At 31.5% G+C, this 21,534-nt stretch overlaps 1 protein-coding gene across 1 annotated transcript in view; it reads left to right on the plus strand.

Annotated features, from left to right (window-relative positions):
* LOC142323697 (inactive hydroxysteroid dehydrogenase-like protein 1) overlaps nucleotides 1–21,534 on the plus strand; it is a 146,038-nt gene that overhangs the window by 114,578 nt on the left and 9,926 nt on the right. The window contains exons 2-5 of the mRNA XM_075363802.1: nucleotides 3,067–3,189; nucleotides 10,071–10,181; nucleotides 12,985–13,205; nucleotides 18,236–18,463. Of these exons, the coding sequence (XP_075219917.1) occupies nucleotides 3,067–3,189; nucleotides 10,071–10,181; nucleotides 12,985–13,205; nucleotides 18,236–18,463 (683 nt within the window). The remainder of the gene's footprint in view (nucleotides 1–3,066; nucleotides 3,190–10,070; nucleotides 10,182–12,984; nucleotides 13,206–18,235; nucleotides 18,464–21,534) is intronic.

Raw genomic sequence — 21,534 nt, forward strand, 5'->3', positions numbered from 1 at the left:
GCTTTGTCAGATTCAATAAGATCGTTAATTTTTTATAGCACAACCTGCAAAGATGCTTACTATCATTCTACAAAAGACCAATTTTCATTATTAATCTGGTAACGTCTGATGAATATTAAATTATAGCTATGCTTTTCAGAATTATATGTTCCAACAAGAGACTTATAAGAATTTTATTATATCTTGGATATCGTTACTAGATAAACACAAATTGTTCATTTAATATTTAAACGTACTGGTAACGTTATTAATACACACCTTAAAAACGTCATTCTTGGCATCGAGTAATTTGTTAGCATCTCTTATCATTATATGTGCTACTTTATATGTTTCAATTTCTATTATTCATAAATTTTAATACGACCGATGATTAATCATATGTTCTGAAATGCATCACCTTCATCAAAATGTGCCTTTTATGAGCACATTTTGATAAAAGTGCATATTTTTCATCAAAAGTTACTTTTAATTTTATCAAGTCACAAGACTGGTAAATAAATTATTAAAAAAAAAATATTTATCAGAATTTTTAGGACATTCATTCCCTATTTTGAAAAATTTAATTTTGATAAATTTTAATAACTTTTACTGTCAAATCTATTGACTTAAAAATTGTTAATTATTCTTGTTTTTTAATGATGCATTACCAGGGTAAATATAAACAAAAATTATATCGACATATTCCTCATTAGAAAATTGAAGCATTTTTACACTACGATATGATAACACTACACTTTCTTTATCTGTATGGTAATTTATGACAACAAATTCAAACCGAGTACACAATTTTCATTGTTGACCAACTGTTAGTATTGCCAACCAATATAATAAATTTTTTTTAATATTTCTAAAGTAACATACATCTGAATTTAGTATTTTACGTAATCAATTTGTTACCTGTGTAAATTATTGAATATACACAGATAAAATAATGTTTTATAAAGTTTTTTTAATTTTTTAATATTTTCAGTAGTTTTTGTTTTTGTTTTTAGAAGAATGTTGTTTATTAGTTACAAAAATAATAATAATAAAATTTTCGGTTGTTTTGCTTCAATAAAAACCGGTTTTTAAAAGTTTTTATTTACGTTTTAAAAGTGGTATTTACATTAATTTTCTCAGAATTAAATTATCTACAAGTCTTGTTATTAAATCTTCCGCATTTAACAAAACTATTGAACTAAATACCTAAAAAAAAAATTCGACACCAAATTTTGTGTTTTACGTTGGATATCTTAAAAACTACTGAATTTACTGTTCCGAGACCTATGTTATCCTATTTTTCAGCTCATATTACATAAGAAACCACCGAGTTTACTCCTTAATGTGGGTCCCAAAAATTACAGTAGGGCTTCTTTTTACTAGAAGAGCTGAAATCCGGGCGAAATTTTTCGGTAGTCGTAACTCGTGTATATATTAACTTTTTTTATTATTTTTTCCAGTAGAACATGTCCTGAAAGTTTTTCCGTTTTGGGACACTCTGTATAACCAAAGTGACAATAATGTAATTGAATCAGTTGATTAGTACAAGAATATGACTGAATCCAGAAACGAAAAAAAGAAAATAGATATTTTGTTCCACACTTTTATGGGTGTTTGAATTAGTCTAAAAACAATCAGAAAGTATTTAAGGAACATTAAATTATGTGAAAAATTTAACCTACACTTTGAGTGAAATTTTGATCAATAAGGTCCATATCTCCTTGCCCCCTTTATTGTCAGTCCATCGTACCAAAAATAATCCATCCAGACTGGAAATATAAAGCAAAAAATAATCTGTTTTTTTAAGGGGAGGGGGATAATGGAATATCAAGATCTGTAAAAAGCTCTATATGAAAAATATGATCCGATTAGCATACTTTCTCTTATATTGTATACTGCTTAGTTGACAGTCTAACTACCGTATTTACTCGCTTAATTCACACCATTGTGTAATACATGCACCTAATTTCTTTTTTTAAATATTCAAATATTAAAAAATCCGATCAAATAAATTTCATTTTCTCCCGATTATCAAATTTTATTTTCATTATAAACCTATGTAAAATCGTTTCCTCGCATAAATCACGTGCCTACTTTTAGATAAAAAAGTTGGTCAAAAAGTGCATGAAGTACGCGAATAAATACGATGTTTAGCGGTAAAAGTAAAAATTACATATTCTCTTTGGTAAGCTGAATAAGAAATGTGTATAGTAATTAAATGTAACCATTAACATGTTACTAATATATTTTTTTTAGTAATATAAATAATAATTAGTACATTATTGTCTGCGGAGAGAATCAATTTCTGCTACTAAGATAAAGCTTTGTTCATTAAATAAACTTAAATACTAATTTATTTACTCGAATATAATCTATTAATGAAATAATAGAATGCACGCTGAAACGTTAAAATCGGTATTTTTTCGTGTGTAATTTACCGTAAATTTTACACATTTCCTCCAAAGAAATTAAAAATTTAAAGAATGACCGTAGAAAAAGAACAATGTAATATTTTTTAAAACTGACTTTTTTATAAGTGGTTGTAAGATACTTCTCTTTGAAAACAAGTTTTTCTTTTGTATCAAACACTATAGTATATTTTCCATTTCCCCCCTATTTAGCCTCCGGGAATCACTGTCAAGTATTACTTCAGAGGATGAATGAGGAATCATATGTATGAGTGTAAGTGAAGTGTAGTCTTGTACAGTCTCAGGTCAACCATTTCTGAGATGTGTGGTTAATTGAAACCCAACCACCAAAGAACACCGGTATCCACGATCTAGTATTCAAATCCGTATAAAAGTAAATGCCTTAACAAAGACGCGTTCACCACTAGACCAACTCGGTGGGTTAATATATTTTCCATTACATTTAAATAATTCAACTCACGTGTTTTCCTGCTCTACGGTTCGTTACATATTTTCTCTTTTTTTTATATTAAAAGAATCTTTTATTTTCAGAAAAACAAACTATTTATGCTATTTATGAATTTATTTAACTAGTAATCTAGCTTCTTTTTATGTAATTAGCACATTTATTTAATTTATACGAAACAAATTTACTTATTGCAATTCTTTTTCTTTACAGTCGTAACTGGATCAACTGATGGTATTGGAAAGGCTTACGCTAAGGAGTTAGCAAAACGAGGTCTCAATATAGTATTAATCAGCCGCAGCCAAGAGAAGCTTGAAAAAGTCGCAAATGAAATTTGTAAGAAATTATTATTATTATTCTTATGAGTTCGACAATTATTAATGTGTAAAGTAAAAGAATCTGCTGCATTCCCTGATTTGTATATAAATATATGGCTAAGCTTGTGCAAAAAAAAATGTTTTAGCTGATAAAATGTTATCCGTCGAACACATATATATATATATATATATATATATATATACGTCTAATTTGCACGTTGCAATCTGTTCAATAGTAAACAACAAGCAACCTCCCCCACGGCCAAATGAGATGAGGAAATTAAAATAGTCGCCATTTTGAAATTTTCAGCCGTATTTATTTTGTGGAAGATGTTGTTGCATATTTGTACACCATATTTCATTACAATGTTTTCATCCATTCTGAAGATATAAAATTTATTGAAAAAACAAAATGGCGGACAGTGGGAAAATAAAGCCAGATGTTGCATTGCCCACATGGACTCTATTGTTTATCTTTACTCCCTGATCAGTCCATTAGATTCAGCCAACACCTTCCAGGATTTTCTCTCTCTCTCTCTCTCTCTCTCTCTCTCTCTCTCTCTCTCTCTCTCTCTCTCTCTCTCTCTCTCTCTCTCTCTCTCTGTGTGTGTGTGTGTGTGTGTGTGTGTGTGTGTGCGTGCGTGTGGGTGGGTGTGTGGGTGTGTGTGTGTGTGCGTGTTACAAAAATAAAATTTAGTAAATGCTCTAACCTCGAAAAGATCTATTTTTCGGTATGAGACCACCACATCCCCAAACCCGGTAAATACAAAATTGTAAATGGAAAGGGTAGGGTTGTGATAAACCATCTTTTGAGGCATTGAAAAGTAAGAATTTTGATATACAAAAACTTCGAGCTACGGTAACTCTAATTAAAACCGAGGGAATTTCAATTTTTCACAGTTAGTTTCAAAAGTACATCCCAAATACTGAAAAATAAACCATCCTTTATGGTCATCAATATATAATGACTCTTTTTATATTCTATTCGAGCAACATCTTCGCTGATTAGTTTGAAACTTAATAATTTGTTTTATTATAATGGTAAAATTTTGTCGTGGATCATATTATATGAGTGCGAGTAAAAAAATTATTCACACTTTCGCCATAACACACCTTCAAGATTGTCATACTGCCTTCTGTGAATGCGTGCTTAGAGTTGGTACGACTGCGGTCACGTGTGCGAAATTTGATTCTGATCGCGTCATTTGCCTTTCGGTTATTACAGTGTAATCATGTACGCTCCGCTATCAGTTTGCATGAAGGACAAATAACAGGCAGTGATCCGATTTTTCTGATCGTGGGAAGCGAAAGGGACTGAAAGTCATCGTAGACTTTTATCACAATACGGTGACAGTGCTGACTCGCGTAAAGTGTTTTGTTTTTCGTGGGTCGAGAAGTCTAAAGTGGTCAGACGAGTGTAACGCACGACGCGGGAGCAGAAAGCCCGTCAACCTCCACCACGGACGACAAGATTCAGCAATCTCGAGAGATGGTGCTGGCAAATAGGCAAGTTACCATCGATGAGGTAGCGTCTTCTTTGAACATCAGTCATGGTTCAGCCCATCAAATCATCCACGGCGAGCTCAGCTTCCGTAAAGTCTGTGCGCGATAGGTGCAAGATAACTTCACCCAGAGGTCCCGGGTTCGAATCCCGGTCAGGCATGGCATTTTCACACACGCTACAAATCATTCATCTCATCCTCTGAAGTAATGCTTAACTGTGGACTCAGAGGTTAAACAAAAAAAAAAAAAAAAGAAGAAGAAGAAGGTGCAAGATAACTTACTGCAGAACATAAGCTCAAGCTTATTGACATCTGCCAATGCTTACTTGATCGCTTCAACAAAAAAAGGCGACACATTTTTGAGCAGAGTAGTCACCGGTGATGAAACTTGGGTTATCACTTTTAGCCAGAATCGAACGGCAGATAAAGAGTGGGAACACCTGGAATCTCCGACGAAGAAAAAATTAAAGATTGAGCTATTGGTGGGAAATGTTATGCTAACCTTTTTTGAGGACGCAAAAGGGCCTGAACTGGAAGACTTCATGGAGAAGGAAACTACGATCAACAGCGCTAGTTACAGTGAACTATTGTAAAACAAACTGAAGCCAACAATTCGCAACCAACGCCGAGGTCTAATGTCGAAGAAAGTATTGTTGCATGACAACGCCCACCCGCACACGGCTCGCCCCCCTCTCCTTCAGACCATTAACAAGTTGAATTTTTAGGTACTGGAACACCCTTCCTACAGCCCAAATCTTGCTCCCTCCGACTTTCATTTGTTTGGGCCGCTCAAGGATGCTTTGCGAGGTTATCGATTTTCCACACTCTTAGAAGTGCAGGAAGCAATGGAAAAATTGCTTTGCAACCAACCGAAAACCTTCTTCTTGGAAGCAATACGCAAGCTTGCAAGCTTATGGACCGCTGAATCAATTGCATTGACAAGGGAGATGTCTGTGTACAGAGTTTTCAACTTAAAAGAGGCCCCATCACTCAGTTTAGCCTATAGATAATAGTTTATTGGCAAACGCTTACATAATAATTTACAGAAGATGTTGAAAATGATGTCCATCCACTTCTGTGCACTTGTCAATATGTTTGGCTATGCTCCTGGTTACTCTTGTTAGTTGTACCCTGTCTATTTCCTGGATGGCATTGATAGTGTTTGTCTTCAATTCCAGCAGGAAGTGTAGAATACTCCTATAAGCCAATTCTTTTAAGTAACATCAGAAAGAAGTCTGGACTAATCCTTTAGAAATTATTCTTCCACCGAAAAAATCTTGTAGAATCTCCATGTAGAGCGAGCTATATGGTAAGTGGCGCTGTCCGTTGCAACCAGCAGTCACGCTCATCTTCTTGCAGTAAGACTATGAATCGTTGGATAATTTCTTGGCAGCATCCACAGTTTTTTTCAAAAAAGAAGCCTTATTATTCGTCGCCTTGAAATCGCACACCATACGCCTATTTTTTGTGGGTGTGGGGAAGATTCAAAGAAAATGTGCGGGTTTTCAGCATCCCAGGTCCGGTAGTACTGACTATTAACATACCCATCAAGGTGAAGCATGGTTTCCCATGCTTCATCTGTGAAACACATTTGATCTAAAATGCCAGTGTTGCCTCTAATGAAGTTCTTGAACCATTCATAGTAGTGATCCCTTTTAGCACAAACAGCATTAGATAGCTCATGGAAAACCTGCACTCGATACGGATAACATTTCAACATTCACCTCACTTCTGTGTGAATTGAACCTAGTGAGATGTTCTTTTCCCGACTTAGTCTGTCTCCGCAAAGATTTATGAGATCTTGTAACTGCCTATTTAATGTCCTGTACGACCTGCGTTGTTAAAACTGACCTAGTTCGGGTACATTTCTGGTCTAACACCAAAACTGTTTCACGAAAGTTTTAGACTAACTTCTGAACAACAATAAAACTTTTCTCTGTTGCTTCCTTTTCAAATTTCTTCTAGAACTTTTGCCGACACACAACATGAAATTTTGTCTCTAGATAAGTTTCCATCACGAATACACGTTCTTCAACAATTAATCAGATTTTAACAAACAAAAACACACTATTACGCAACCTTGTTCAAAAGCCAGAGCTCAGCACAGACTGGCAATACTCAAATGCGCAGGCCTCCTCATATAAACAGTCCTCCTCATTCCAGCACCAGTCGTATCAACAACGGCCACATTATTTTACCCATCTCACACCAATACATGAATTTTAGCAAAAATATCCCTTAGTATAAACTACTGGAGTGATAGGACCTCTTTTAACTCGAACACTCTGTAGAAAAATGATATACACGTTGAACCCCTATTCTTGTGTAAATAATTTGTAGAACGAAAAGTGTAGATAATTTTTGACTCGCCCTTATATTATCTATTTCCTTTTCTGTTAACCTAGGAAATTTCATTTCATTTCATACCTTCAATTTATCTTAAAAAATCTGAAGGAAAGCTATAATAAAATGCATCTTTTTTTATTAATTTATTAACCAAATCGTTTTTGTAATTCTTTTGAAAATTCCTCACCAAATTTGGATATTTCTTATACTTAAAATTCTCCAGTTATCGAGATATTTCCAAAAAAATGTTTCAGAAGTGGTTATTTTAAAAATAAAAAATGATATATTTGTTTTAATAAGCCGAAAAAGAAAAGTAAATGCATTTAATAATCAAAATACTTTTTTAATTGCTTTTAACTGCTACGGAGAGGAAAACGTATTGTAACAATGGACTATGTTGTGTACACATACGATAATGACTACTACGAGGCTCAGCTGATAAATTTTGCACATATATACGTAGCATGGGAATGAAAAGAGATATTGGAATGAAATAAAATATGAATAAAAGTACAATTACGTACCTTAAAATTATAATTAATAAAATTACAATTAAATACCTTAGCTACAAAATGCAGTATTTATTTTCAGTAAAATCCCCGTTTACACTGATACACTTTTCCCAACGTGGGACAAGTTTTTGCATTCCGTCACTGAAAAATTCTGGCGGTCTTTCTCGGTTCCAAGTGGCCACAGCTTCCTTCACCTCATCGTCGATTGTGTAATGATTATCTTTAAGATCCCTCTTGAGATGAGAAAAAAAGTGGAAGTCGCACGGTGCCAAATCCGGCGAGTATGGCGGATGCGGAATAGGCTCAAACTTCAGCTTGCGCAGAGCAATCAGAGAGTTTGCGCGGTACCCATCGTGCAGAGAATTTTCAGTAACCCAATTGCTCGATAATATGGCCTACTCGCTCATTAGATATGCTTAACTCAATAGCGATGCGTTTCTAGGTGATTTGCCGGTCACTTTGAAGCAAATCGTCCAAAAAATAGTAAAAAGGATACTTCTAATTCTATTTTAATATTTTGAAACTAAGTTACATTAATTAAAAGGAAGAGTATTAAAATAAAAAATTCGCTCGTCTTTTTAATGTTGTTACGAAGCTTCAGACTCATATTACGAATAGTATAATAATAATTAATAAATAAATATTTAATTAGTTACGACCTCGGACATTCAGTTACATGTATTTTAATAAGGAAGAGAAATGAATAATGTATGAAAAAAAAATTATAATTAACGCAAAGTATAGATGAACTGAATTAATTACTATACGTATAACGATATTACGATAAATTAATAATTTATCTAAAAATCAACATTACTCTTCATTACAATTTATTTATGATGTAATATAACAGAAATTGTAAATATTTACGATTATCTACTTAAGAGGAAAAAGCTCTGCAAGCCGCCGTCAGGCCCGCAGTGCGGGGCTCTCACCCGCTAAAAAACTTCCCCTCCTACCATGCAGTGGCCGGATCTAAGCCATATGGTATGTACAGCCCCTGCATGATCACCCAGGCACTCTACTATCCGAATCCGTGTGACCGGAAAGCGTCCCCAGGGGACGATCGACGAGCGACGACTCCGAGGAGCCCCCGCCGCCCACCCCCAGAAGCTGGCCTCCCAGCTTCTATAGTCCAACCAACTGTATGTGAGGATCGACAGAATCATCCTCTGTAACTATATCTCTTCCTCCATCCCTGCATTTCTCATGGTGGTATAAGCACAGTTCATGTTAAGAACTGATTGCTGTTTTATATTTCATCACTTGTGTTCAGCATGTTGGCTGGTCCCATACATCCTCTGTTGCCATCCACTTCTGTCCCAAGCCTTCTCCTTCATCCCCTTGAAGCTTCCAGTCTTCACCTCATCTATTAACTTCATCCTTCTTCTTTCTTGCTTCCATTCTCCTTCTACTGACCTTCCAAGGTAGTTGTCAAGATTCCACTTCCTCTAACCACATATGCTAACTGGTTTCCTTTTCTTTTGTTTACTTCCCATATAAGTACTCTTTCTTCTTTAATCCTGTTTATTACTTCTTCATTGCTCACTTTATTTGTCCATTTTGTTTTATACTTTAGATAAAATGGAGAACAATTTAGATTCGGAGTAACAGTACAAGGTGAAAAGATAAAGATGCTACGATTTGCTGATGATATAGTAATTCTAGCAGAGAGTAAAAAGGATTTAGAAGAAACAATGAACAGCATAGATGAAGTCCTACGCAAGAACTATCGCATGAAAATAAACAAGAACAAAACAAAAGTAATGAAATGTAGTAGAAATAACAAAGATGGACTACTGAATGTGAAAATAGGAGGAGAAAAGATTATGGAGGTAGAAGAATTTTGTTATTTGGGAAGTAGAATTACTAAAGATGGACGAAGCAGAAGCGATATAAAATGCCGAATAGCACAAGCTAAACGAGCCTTCAGTAAGAAATATAATTTGTTTACATCAAAAATTAATTTAAATGTCAGGAAAAGATTTTTGAAAGTGTATGTTTGGAGTGTCGCTATATATGGAAGTGAAACTTGGACAATCGGAGTATCTGAGAAGAAAAGATTAGAAGCTTTTGAAATGTGGTGCTATAGGAGAATGTTAAAAATCAGATGGGTGGATAAAGTGACAAATGAAGAGGTATTGTGTCAATAGATGAAGAAAGAAGCATTTGGAAAAATATAGTTAAAAGAAGAGACAGACTTATAGGCCACATACTAAGGCATCCTGGAATAGTCGCTTTAATATTGGAAGGACAGGTAGAAGGGAAAAATTGTGTAGGCAGGCCACGTTTGGAATATGTAAAACAAATTGTTAGGGATGTAGGATGTAGAGGGTATACTGAAATGAAACGACTAGCACTAGATAGGGAATCTTGGAGAGCTGCATCAAACCAGTCAAATGACTGAAGACAAAAAAAAAAAAAAATACTTTAGATAATAAAAAAGAAAAACTCTTCTAGGCATTAGAATTTTGAATAAGTTTTACTAATATTTTATTGTAGTATTCGCAATAATCTTTTAATTATTTTTAATGTTTCAGTGATAGAGTACCAAGTAAAAATAAAAGTTATCACTGCTGACTTTAGTAAAGGACAAGAAATTTTCCATAAAATTGCTGAAGAACTTAGAGATATACCGATTGGAATATTAGGTAAATTAAATATTTAACTTTTAGCATATATTTCCATCAATGTATGTTTAATTGGTCTCTTAATTTAGAAATTATATCACTGAATAGTGACACGTAGTTAAGAATAGTGAAAAGGAATCATTGTCAGTAAATTAAACCAATGCTAAAACTTATAGTCTCACTCTTTTAAAAACATTTTTACATAACCAACAGGTCAGCCTTCATCAGTGGTCAGTAGTTGCTAAGATTAATAATGTTGGTTATTAATGTTCTAAGATTTCAGTAGATATTAATGACTTTTAGGATATGTTTTTTCTAATTCTGTTAAATACAAATAATTTTTAAAAGTGAACCCATGAGGTACTACGTTCCTTTCAGAGTTCATCCTTTTGTGTATAGTTAAGATATTGAACACATTGACTCACATACTGTATAATAGTGTATGTATACAATTAATCTGCATGTTTATACATCATTATACAATTGTGATAAATAAGGGTGCCAAAATCTGAGTAAGAAAATAGGAGCTACCTTTAGATTTTTTTGGTGTAAGTCAAGTGTATGACAAAGAAGTTCATTATTTCCAGTTTAAAACCGGCTTTAAAACTTATATTAATTTTGTTCTTTGAGACCAGTCGAAAGAATGTGTTAAGATGAGAATCCAGATCGGAGATGGTGAGAATACTCACACTTTATTTGCAGTTGACAAGATTGTGCTGGCTGAGAATGAGCAAGATGTGGAATGCATGATAAGAAAGCTTCTTAATAAGGAGTATGACACATGAAGACTGGAAGTGAGTATTAAAAAAAACAAAATACATGATAGTTGCAGGTAGAGAATAGGATATTATTAAAAATAAAGGAAAAATAAAATTAGTCAGTGAATTTAAATATCTGTGTATTATTTATTCTAAACATCAGATGGAAGGGCAGATATTGATATTTTAGAAGTTGGTAAAGGTAGAATGATCAACAAGTTCTTAAATCCTATTTTATGGAATATTCAGATATAAAATATTATAAAGGAGAGGATCTTCAGCTCTTTCATAGAAAGTTGTTCCACATATGGATGAGAGTAGAATACCTCAGAAAATTTAGTCCTTGATTCCTGTCAGAAGGAAAAAAAAGAGTTGGCTAAGAAGGCGCTGGGTAAGTAATGTTGTGACCGCTATGGGTAATCAAGGACTGCAAGATGAAGACACTTACAACAGAAACCAAAGGCATTTTGGGTTGCAATAAATGGCCTTAAACTGTACTGTAAAATAGTAAAGAAGAAGAATTAAGGGTTTTTTCCTAAGAAGACCATTCTTAAATAGCTTTAATAACTGGAAGAAAACTAATTTTTCACAAAATACATTTTATCTTATCAAGACAAATTCTTTAATCAGTAATATGCTTCTCTATCCTGCTTAAATATACCATGATCTCTTAAGGAATTATGGAGAAGTCAGATTACCATTGCCTGGAAGGGGCCTTCAGTAGGATAGTTTGTCATACTTCATAGACAACAGAGAGTCACTTTCTGTGAGAGTAATGATGTTCATATACACAGCAAATCCATGTGATGAACAGACTGATGGCATTACTTGTAGTATTGAATATCATCTGTATTTCAGTGAGTTTGACATTCTGATATGTAACAACCAAATATTTGTTCCATTGAAAAAAGCATTTGAAAACTAGTTTGCTTTCCAGGTTTTTATTCCTACTAAGCCTCATTCTGTGGTTGTTATTCATGAAAATTGCTATGATGTTTTGGAAATGGTATGAAACTCATGGTACTTAACTTACATACATAATTATAAAAAAAATAGTGTGTGTAATATATTTTATAAGCAGTATGTTTCACTTAACCAAAATTTATATCAAAGACATTTTAAAAATTAAATCATTTTTAAAGTGGTTTAAAAATAAACCAAAATACTTTGTACATCAGTCTTCACTTTATGTTATCTGGGTACAACTTGCATTATTTTTATGATTAAAACCATATTAGTAATTTAAAATATAAACATGTTAAGGTGAATCTTGAAAATATTAAATAAAACATAATTACAAATTAATTAAAAATTCAGGTGTTAATGAAAATTATTTGTGCATATATTTATAATGCTACATTATAATATATATATATTGTCGTTGAATGTCTTTGACGGTTCGTAATTCATAGACTTGAGGTGACCCTGAAAAGACCCACACACACACATACCGATTAAATTAGGTGTGTGTGTGTGTGTGTGTGTGTGTGTGTGTGAATTTATTCATTTACATTTTGTATTATTATTTATTTATATTTTAATTCGCGCGAATTTAAATGTAAATAAATATATTACGTTAACTAAAAACCATTAAATAAAATCTCTAACATCCAAAATCTGAATTAATGTATGATAATATACAACTCTATATTCTCATATTTGCTTTCATAAATGATAATCATCAGTGTTCTGTAAATTACTAATTACTACTAAACACTCAGTACTTAAAAAAACTTTAAAATGAAAATACTAGATAGATACATAACAGATTAAAACACAAAATAATATATGTGTTTATTAAATACTCCCACATATATAAATTATATATGTATATACTTGTATATTAAATAATCCCACTAAACAAACCTATACCTTAATGTAAATATTGTATTTAATTATTTGTGTAACTATTGTACTGCCTTATTATAATTAAACTTACTACACTTCTGCAGAACATAGTTTACCTACACGGTAAATTAAACTCTCTTTGTGACAGAAGATAACTATTTATAATTGTGTATTTTGAACAAAATCATTTATTTTATGTAATTATGTTTTTGTTACAGTGAACAATGTGGGTAAACAGTATACTTATCCTATGTACTTGAGCGAAGTACCTGAACCAGAATTATGGGATATAATCAATATAAATGTAGGTGCTACAACAGCAATGACCAGATTTGTCCTACCACAGATGGTTGAACGTCGTAAAGGAGCCATCGTCAATGTATCATCCAGTGCTGAATTTCAACCTTTACCACTCATGACTGTTTACGCTGCTTCAAAAGTAATGGTTTTTGTTATAAATTACTCTTCGATAAATATAAAGTTTTTTAACATGTTACAACTTAGAACATATATCAAGAATTTGATACATTAAAGATACATACACACACACACACACACACACACACACACACACACACACACACACACACACACACACATATATATATATATATATATACACACATTCACTCACTCACTCACACAATATATATAATCTCAACTTAGTGTAACAGGAGAAATTATTTTGGTTCATTAAAAATTTACAGTCAACTACATGCATATATGATACAAGTGAGCACATTTTCACACACAAAAGCATGTATGCACACACATACACTCAAAATATGAGTCACCTTATTTTGATATATGATATACTTTGATTCATAAACATACTTGGACATATTTGAGTCGCCAACAAAAAATTATTAACAATCATGAATAAGATTACACAAGTACAACAGCTTCAGATGATTTATTTATAGCTATCAGCCACTTTGTCAGCAATGTTTTTGTTTGTTCAACAGTGATAATTCACATTGATAATTGACAATAAACAATTCCACCAAATTTGAAGTCCAGTCTTATTATATGCCTATTATCTGGCCTTAAGCAGGTTCTTTGTTCCATGTCCATCTCATTCTCTTCTGTTTTCAATTACACTTTTGAGTACTTGATAGCTCTCACTTCATTTTAGATTACCTTTATTTCCAGTCCCCTTTATTGCACTTTCTACCACTGTTTTATTTTGCCCTTTTCCTCATAATATATCCCAGTAACTATATGCTTATGCATTCAGCTCTTCTACTTTTAATTGTTCTGATTAGGCTTCTGTTTTCTTTTATTCTCTTCATTATTAATTCATTTTTCAGTCTAGGTCATTTAATCGCCAAACCCTTTCATAATCTCTTTTCCCTTTTGCTTAGTGTCCGTGTTCCATATTCAAAGAGAAGTACACTCCAAATATAATGAATCACAAGACACTTCTACAAGTTTAACTCCAACTTTAGAAATAACAGTAAATCTTTATGAAAAATAACTATTTCTTTCTATTAAGTGCTTCCTTAGTCGTTGATATTCTTGTTTTTATTTTGGTTTTACCTTTCCAATCTGCTGTTAAAATATTATCTAAATATCTGTACTGTATTACTTGTTCTACTTTTCTGTTTTACTTCCTTCTTTTCCACAGACATTCATTAGCTTGTTGTCTCCTATTCTCATTACTATAATTTTAATTTTGAAATCATCCATTTGAATACCCTGTGATTTAATCCCTAAAAAAAAAATCACATCACAATTTCCAATCAGTTACTTAGCTGCTATGCAGTAGATTTATTACTACACCTATGTTACATTTCATTTAACATTCAAAGTTTAACTTTCTCTATGATTGCTCCTAATGACAAACTTATACTTTTTATTATTTTTTCCTCAGACACTTTATTTACACAAAAGTTTAAAAATACAAAACATATTTAGGGATATAGTGGAAATATTTTGTTAACAGGCATCAATTAGTGAGAGTAAGGTTATTATTTGTGGTAGTGGCTAAACCTTATATAATCAATTATGATTGACAATCCCATTTTTACTTTATTTCTATTTAAAAAAAAATAAAAGAATACTTTTATAATTTATTATTTTCAAGTTACTTTTTATCATAGAGTTATAGATATTCTACAACAACTATAACTATTAAGAGAGTCATAGTTACTCCCACCTGGGGAGGAGTCTGGTAAGCCGGCCAGGCCTCCCAGCCGTCTCACACTGCAGATGCTGATCAACAGCCCACCCGTTCAAACATTGGAGAACAACTCCGCAATCCATACAGACTCAGACCTCAAGCTGGAAGTAACTTCTTACAGCACATACCAACAAGTCAGCATGTACTTGGCATATAAAAGCCCTGACCGTAATCACAAAACTGCCCATGACAATTGATTGTAACTAAGAGTGTAGTTGGCACACACCCACCGAAGAGCAACGATCAACCTGCAAAAGTTTCAGCAGTCACTGGTGAGCTGTAGATGAGGCAAGCCTTCCCCATTCTTAAAGGCATAAACCCGCACAAACAGAAACAGACCTGCTGATACTAAGGTGGCGCCACTACCATTAAGAGTGTAACACCATGACAGGGCACTGATTAGCCACACGGATGGACTTCCCTGTCCCCACAGTACTCATGTTAGCCAGGTATATTCATGTTATATTTTAAATTCACTACAAGATTAGTTTGTATACTGTTCATAGAACTACTGATTAACATTCATACTTTTATAAAATAAAAAAAATGGGTGTTACCTATAAACTATACAGACTTTTTTTTATTGGGGTTGGCAAGAAAGTAATTTCTGTTTCACAAATAAATAGCTTTATGTTTTTTCTTTTAGCATTTGATAGCTGTCACTTTTAGCTTACTTTAGAAGCAGATTGAACATAATTCTTGTTGCAATTGTTAGTTTGGTCACTTAAAAGTGACCAAAACATGGAGTGCAAACATTTTTGACGTATTTTACTTTTTTATTTCTGTAAAGGCAAGAAATCTGCTGAGGCTCACAAAGAGAAATGTGAAGTTTATGGTGCTGATCGCCTAACAGAATGCATGTGTCAGAATCAGTTTAAAGAACTCCATTCAAGAAATTTTTCATTAAAAAATGACCAAGGTTCTGGTTGACCTGCTGAAGTTAATGAAGACCAAATAAAAGCCGTAATTGGATTGAATCATCATATAACTAAGCGAGAGATTGCAGAGAGGTTAATTGTAACTCACACAACAATTGAAAATCACATCAAATGTCTTAGACTAGTTAAGAAGAATATTTGGGTTCTGCATGAATTGAAAGAGATTCACTCAACACAAAGAACCAATAAAAACCAATAAAATTGTGCTTTTCAAACACTATGAAGTTTACTCTTTTTTTAAAAGAATCATCACTGGTTATGAAAAATAGATTGTCTACAATAACAACAACTGAAAACGATCATGGTTGAAGCGAGATGATGAACCAGCACAAGCCACACCAAAAGCTGAATTGCATCAAAAAAAGATCACACTGTCAATTTGGTGGGAATACATAGGTGTTGTCTATTTTGAACTGCTTCTAAGGAACCAAACGATCAATTTCGATGTTTACTGTCAGTAACAAATGAAACTGGCAGAAGCAATGAAATAAAAATGGCCAGCACTGGCAAATCACAAAGGAGTCATGTTCCACCAAATCTGTAGTAACTCGTAAAGAATTATTGGAACTTGGTTGGGAAGTGATGTCTCATCCCCCCCATAATTTTGCACTATCAGATTACCATTTATTTTGTAGTTTACAAAATTATTTGAATGGTAAAACATTTACTACTGATGATGACCTGAAATCGCACTCGGTTTAGTTTTATGCTGATAAGGGCCAGAAGTTCTATAAGCATATACTCTTGAAGTTGCCAGAAAGATGGCAAAAGATTTTAGGACAAATGAAAACTATATAATTGATTAAAGTTCACTCTTTGTATAAAAAAAAATTAATTTAATTCCCAGTACAATATTAAAATTTATTTCTTGTCAACCCAATAAAATAAAGATAGGACATAATTTTCCTTGTTTTATTCTATAGAATAAAATGTTTGATACAAAATAACTGAATTTTTTTTATTTTGGCATTAATAGTTTCTCAGTACTGTTTTCAGTTGCTATTCTCTTGTTGGGTTTTAATTAATAACACAATTTACATTTGGCAATGAGAAATATAACAAGTTAAAAGTGTAGTCATTATATGAACAAATGAAACAGTTCCTTATAGATAAATCAATTGATAAAGCTGCAAATTAATTTTCCTGTATTTTATCTGGAAACTTCTGAAGTATCATATGAATGAATCAGTCAGTAGCAATTTGAATGAGACAAGTTTTAATTTTATATACCACTTTAAAAAATGTATGTATGATGCATCTGGATTTCAATTTTTGAATTCTATATCTAAAAAAGTGGTACTAAATTGTTAAGAATTTAAATCATTACTTGTTCTTATCCAAGTTGTTATTAATAATAAAAGTAGTTTTATATTAAAGTTTCACTGTAAAAAAAAAACAAATTCAGCTTATGTTAAAAAATTTTCCAATTACATTCAATTTTCTTGGATGTTGATACCACTTTTCATCTTTACTCATTTGTGTTTTTTTTTCAAATGTTATTCTTTTTGTCATTACAGGCTTTTTTGTGAAAGAAATTTACTCAAGTCCATGCTGTTACACATTTTGAATCGTGTAATAAATTTTTTATTTAACATTAACATAATTTTTTCATTTTGAATTAACAATTTTCACAATACATGTAGCCTTATATAATATGTGATTTAAGTTGTTTGATGTGTATGGATGAAATTTATAAAAAAATTTAATTAGATTTTTTTTAGAAATTGGCCTATTAATGTAGTAAAAAAATATTTTCACTAATTTAGTTTATCTGTAGAAAATTACATTACTAACGAGCAAACAACAGATCTTCATTATAATAAAAATAATTATTATTATTACAGTTATATAATGATTAATTATTGCAGTTGTATATTTGGTTGTGTGATCGATCACACAACCAATGTTAACATGGTTTTGAATTCTAACAGGTTGTGTTATGCTAACATATAACATATAATACAGATGTCATACATAGGTAGTCTCTGTAATAACATGTTTTTATATATTGTTAAATATTTCTCCAGTGTCACTAAAATCATAACTATACCTGGTCATCACAATGGATAATCTTGTATTCTTTCTACACATATACTGAATACAAATAAAACTTCTCCTAATAAATTATAATTTATATTATCCAAACTACTGTTTCCAATTGGAAATTAATAACAAGGGTGAACCTCCCCCCCCCCCCCCGTCATAATATGACCCATGATTATGTATAAATAGAAATAAAATACATATATTTTCTTTAAGAGGCTACCCCAGGTATATTCTCTGTTTTGTGGTTGAGATCTTGTGAACAATAACTTAAAATCTGTTTTAAATATGTTGTTATAATTCCAGGTGTACATGAAAAGCTTCACAGATGCACTACGTGTAGAATACCAAAGTCAAGGTTTAACAATACAGAACCTTTCACCACTATTTGTCAATACAAAAATGAATGCTTTCAGCCATCGTTTACAAGAAAGTACTTTATTTGTTCCTGATGCTGAAACTTATGCTCAAAATGCAGTTAACACATTGGGTGAAGTCAATGAAACTACTGGATATTGGTCACATGGATTACAGGTATCTTATGTTTTTTTTAACATTCCCTAGATCCTTTTTTAAAACTCTCAATATTTGTTGCTATTTAGCTACATTGCTCTTGATTTTATTTTTACAAAGCAAACTGATTCCTGATCAACAAAATGTAGTTGACAGTAAATTATTAAGGTATTTGTCCAAAAAAATGAAATTTTTAAAATCATTCTTATTTTACTTTTTATTCAATTTAATCTAACTTATTCTCTTCCAAAGTAGTGTTCTTGACTTTTAATACATCAAATCCAGAATTTTCTTCATTATTGGAGTGTTTTTTGATATATATTTCATGGAGTAGTCTACTGGTCCCATATCTAACTTTCTTTAAACTTTTTAATCATCTATTAGTAGCATCCACTAAGGATGGCTTTCATCTTTGGAGACAAAAAGATTTTGCATGTGCTAAATCAGGCAAATAGGAAGGCCTAGGAGACAACAGTATTTTGGAGAAGCATAAATTCCTCTAAAAGTTTTATTAAAGAGCACCAAATGCACGAAAATGTTGTCATGTTATACCATTCATATTTTATTTAACCACATTTCAGGTCTGTTTTTTCTCACTGTCTCCATCAAACAACACATACTACTTCTAAATAAAAAATCATTACTGATGTTATTACTGTGTGGAAATAATAATGAACCACTGCATTTAAAAAAAAAAAAAAAAACAATCAGCATCGACTTCATATTTAAGCATCTTTATTTTATTTTAAATGATGATCCAATTAGTATTATATTTATAGATTTTTGCCCATAAGCTTCTTAAAACATTTCTAGAGTTTCTGTAAATATCTGATTTGAAACAAAGTTTCTCATAAAAATCTTACTCAGAAAGAATCTTCGTTTCTTTATCAAACAATTACCACAAGTGTGAAAAATAATAAACACTTAACAAAATGATAGATTAGAAATGAAACAACATAGAATGACACAGCAAACAGAATTTCTAATGAATTCCAAACACATGGGCAGTAATAGAATAGCAAGTATTAATAAGTAAGCATGCTATTTCATAAGTTCAGTTTCTTTTTTAACAAACTCTTGTGATTAACGTTGTAGATACTATTTTAAATCTCCCTGATTCTGTTATTAATATTATTTTATTTTAAATCAGATGGTAGCACTAATTTAGTAAAGAGAAACTTATACCATTTTAATAAAAATAAATTTCAAACAAATGCATTTTACCCAATAAATAAAATATATTTATTCTACATGGTTAACATTTTAAATCCAGCTTATTTTAATTCTGAGAGTTATTCAAACAAGGAATTCCATCCTAAAATATCGTAGGAGGTGGAAAAGTTGATTCTCAAAATAATATAAAACTGTCAAATAAATTTTTTTTTATTTTGCAAATGGTAAAATCTAATTAATTATTTATTGTTACATTTGAGTTAATCATCTTAATTACTTTTATATCAATTTGTTTAATCGATAACCTTCTACATAATTAGTATGTAAATACTAGGGTTTTTATAAACAAACTGGTGAATTAAAGAATAAAACCAGTTTTCTTGAACTGTTTCTGTCAATGTCATACTCATTTACTTGTTTTTTTTTCAATTTCTTTACAGGCATTTGGCCCAATTTCAGTATGTCCAATGCTTTAAAACAAATCAACTCTGATCAGATCTGAGAAAAGTGTAGTAAACTTAATTAATACAATGATTCTTTTTAAAATTAAATACACTGAACTGATAAAAACGTTATCGCTTAAACTTTATTAGTTAAGTGTGTCTATTTCAGTCAAAATTTAAAGAATTTTTAAAAATTTATTTTTTTAAATTTGTGATGTGTATTGTAAGTTTTTTAAAATAATTTTATTTAACATTTTTTGCTTTATTTTAAATATGGATATAATACAAAAAATGTTGCCCTTATGTAAAAACAACGGTTCAGAAGTAAAACAAAAGTTAAGATGTCTGTATCCTCACAAAAATAAACAAATTTATTGGTAGAAAGAGGTTATCATTGAATGTGAACTAACACTCTCTGCAATGTTAGATTATGTAAATTCTGTGTTAACTAACCAGGTGATACAAAAATTAACATTTCAATTTTTTGTGTTATCCAAACACATTTATCAAATGAGATTGTTATGTAATTTTTTCATGGACATAATGTAACTCATGAGAGACTTAATATTACTTTCTTGATCTGGAACAATCATACATCCAAAATGAGCAATTTTTGTTCTTTTACTGAAATATATTTGATAATTCACAATATTTATTTATTTTTTTTAGAACTATCACTAATCCAGCACTAAATTATTATTGCTGGATGTACGATAGTTCTGTAAAAAAAAATATGATTGAATATACTTTACTAATAAAACAAAAACTTAATTTTAACAAGTATTATAATACACAAAGGGATTATCAAAGAACTCTGAGGAACAACATTCATGCCAATTGAGTTATGCATGGAAGTTACTTCCTGGAGGTTACGTAACAAAACAAACAATCAAAAGAAAGAGTTGGCTACAAACTATGAGTATTATCAAGTGGTATATTAGTGAAATGCTTTGTATCACAATTAGTAAATTTTCTGATTTATCTTGTACAATATACAACATACATTTATGCAAATGATTAGAAGCAAATAAAAATATATGTATCTTCAAATCATCTTTGTAAGGCCACACAATTCTGGAGATTTCCTCCAGAAATCTTTTTATAACTTTCACTTAAGTTATCATGGAATCATGACAGCTAATCCTCAACAAAATAAAATCATTTATAAAAGTGAAGCTATAAAATAAAAAAGCTATTTGATAAAAGTGAAGATATAAAATAAAATAAAGGTTGAATTGAAATCTCCTACTTTACTTTAAAAGTCATTTAATAAACATTAATTATTATTTCAATTTAAAAAAAAATAATAAATAATTTAATTTAATCCCATCGAGTTGGTCTAGTGGTAAACTTATTATCATAAATCAGCTAATAAGCCAAAATTTTTCAGGTTCAAATCCTAATAAAGGTACTTGCTTTTATTCAGATTTGAATACTAGATCATGGATACTGGTGTTCTTTGGTGGTTGGGTTTCA

This window comes from Lycorma delicatula, chromosome 4 (assembly GCF_047948215.1).
Source record: "Lycorma delicatula isolate Av1 chromosome 4, ASM4794821v1, whole genome shotgun sequence".
Classification (NCBI taxonomy): Eukaryota; Metazoa; Arthropoda; class Insecta; order Hemiptera; family Fulgoridae; genus Lycorma; species Lycorma delicatula.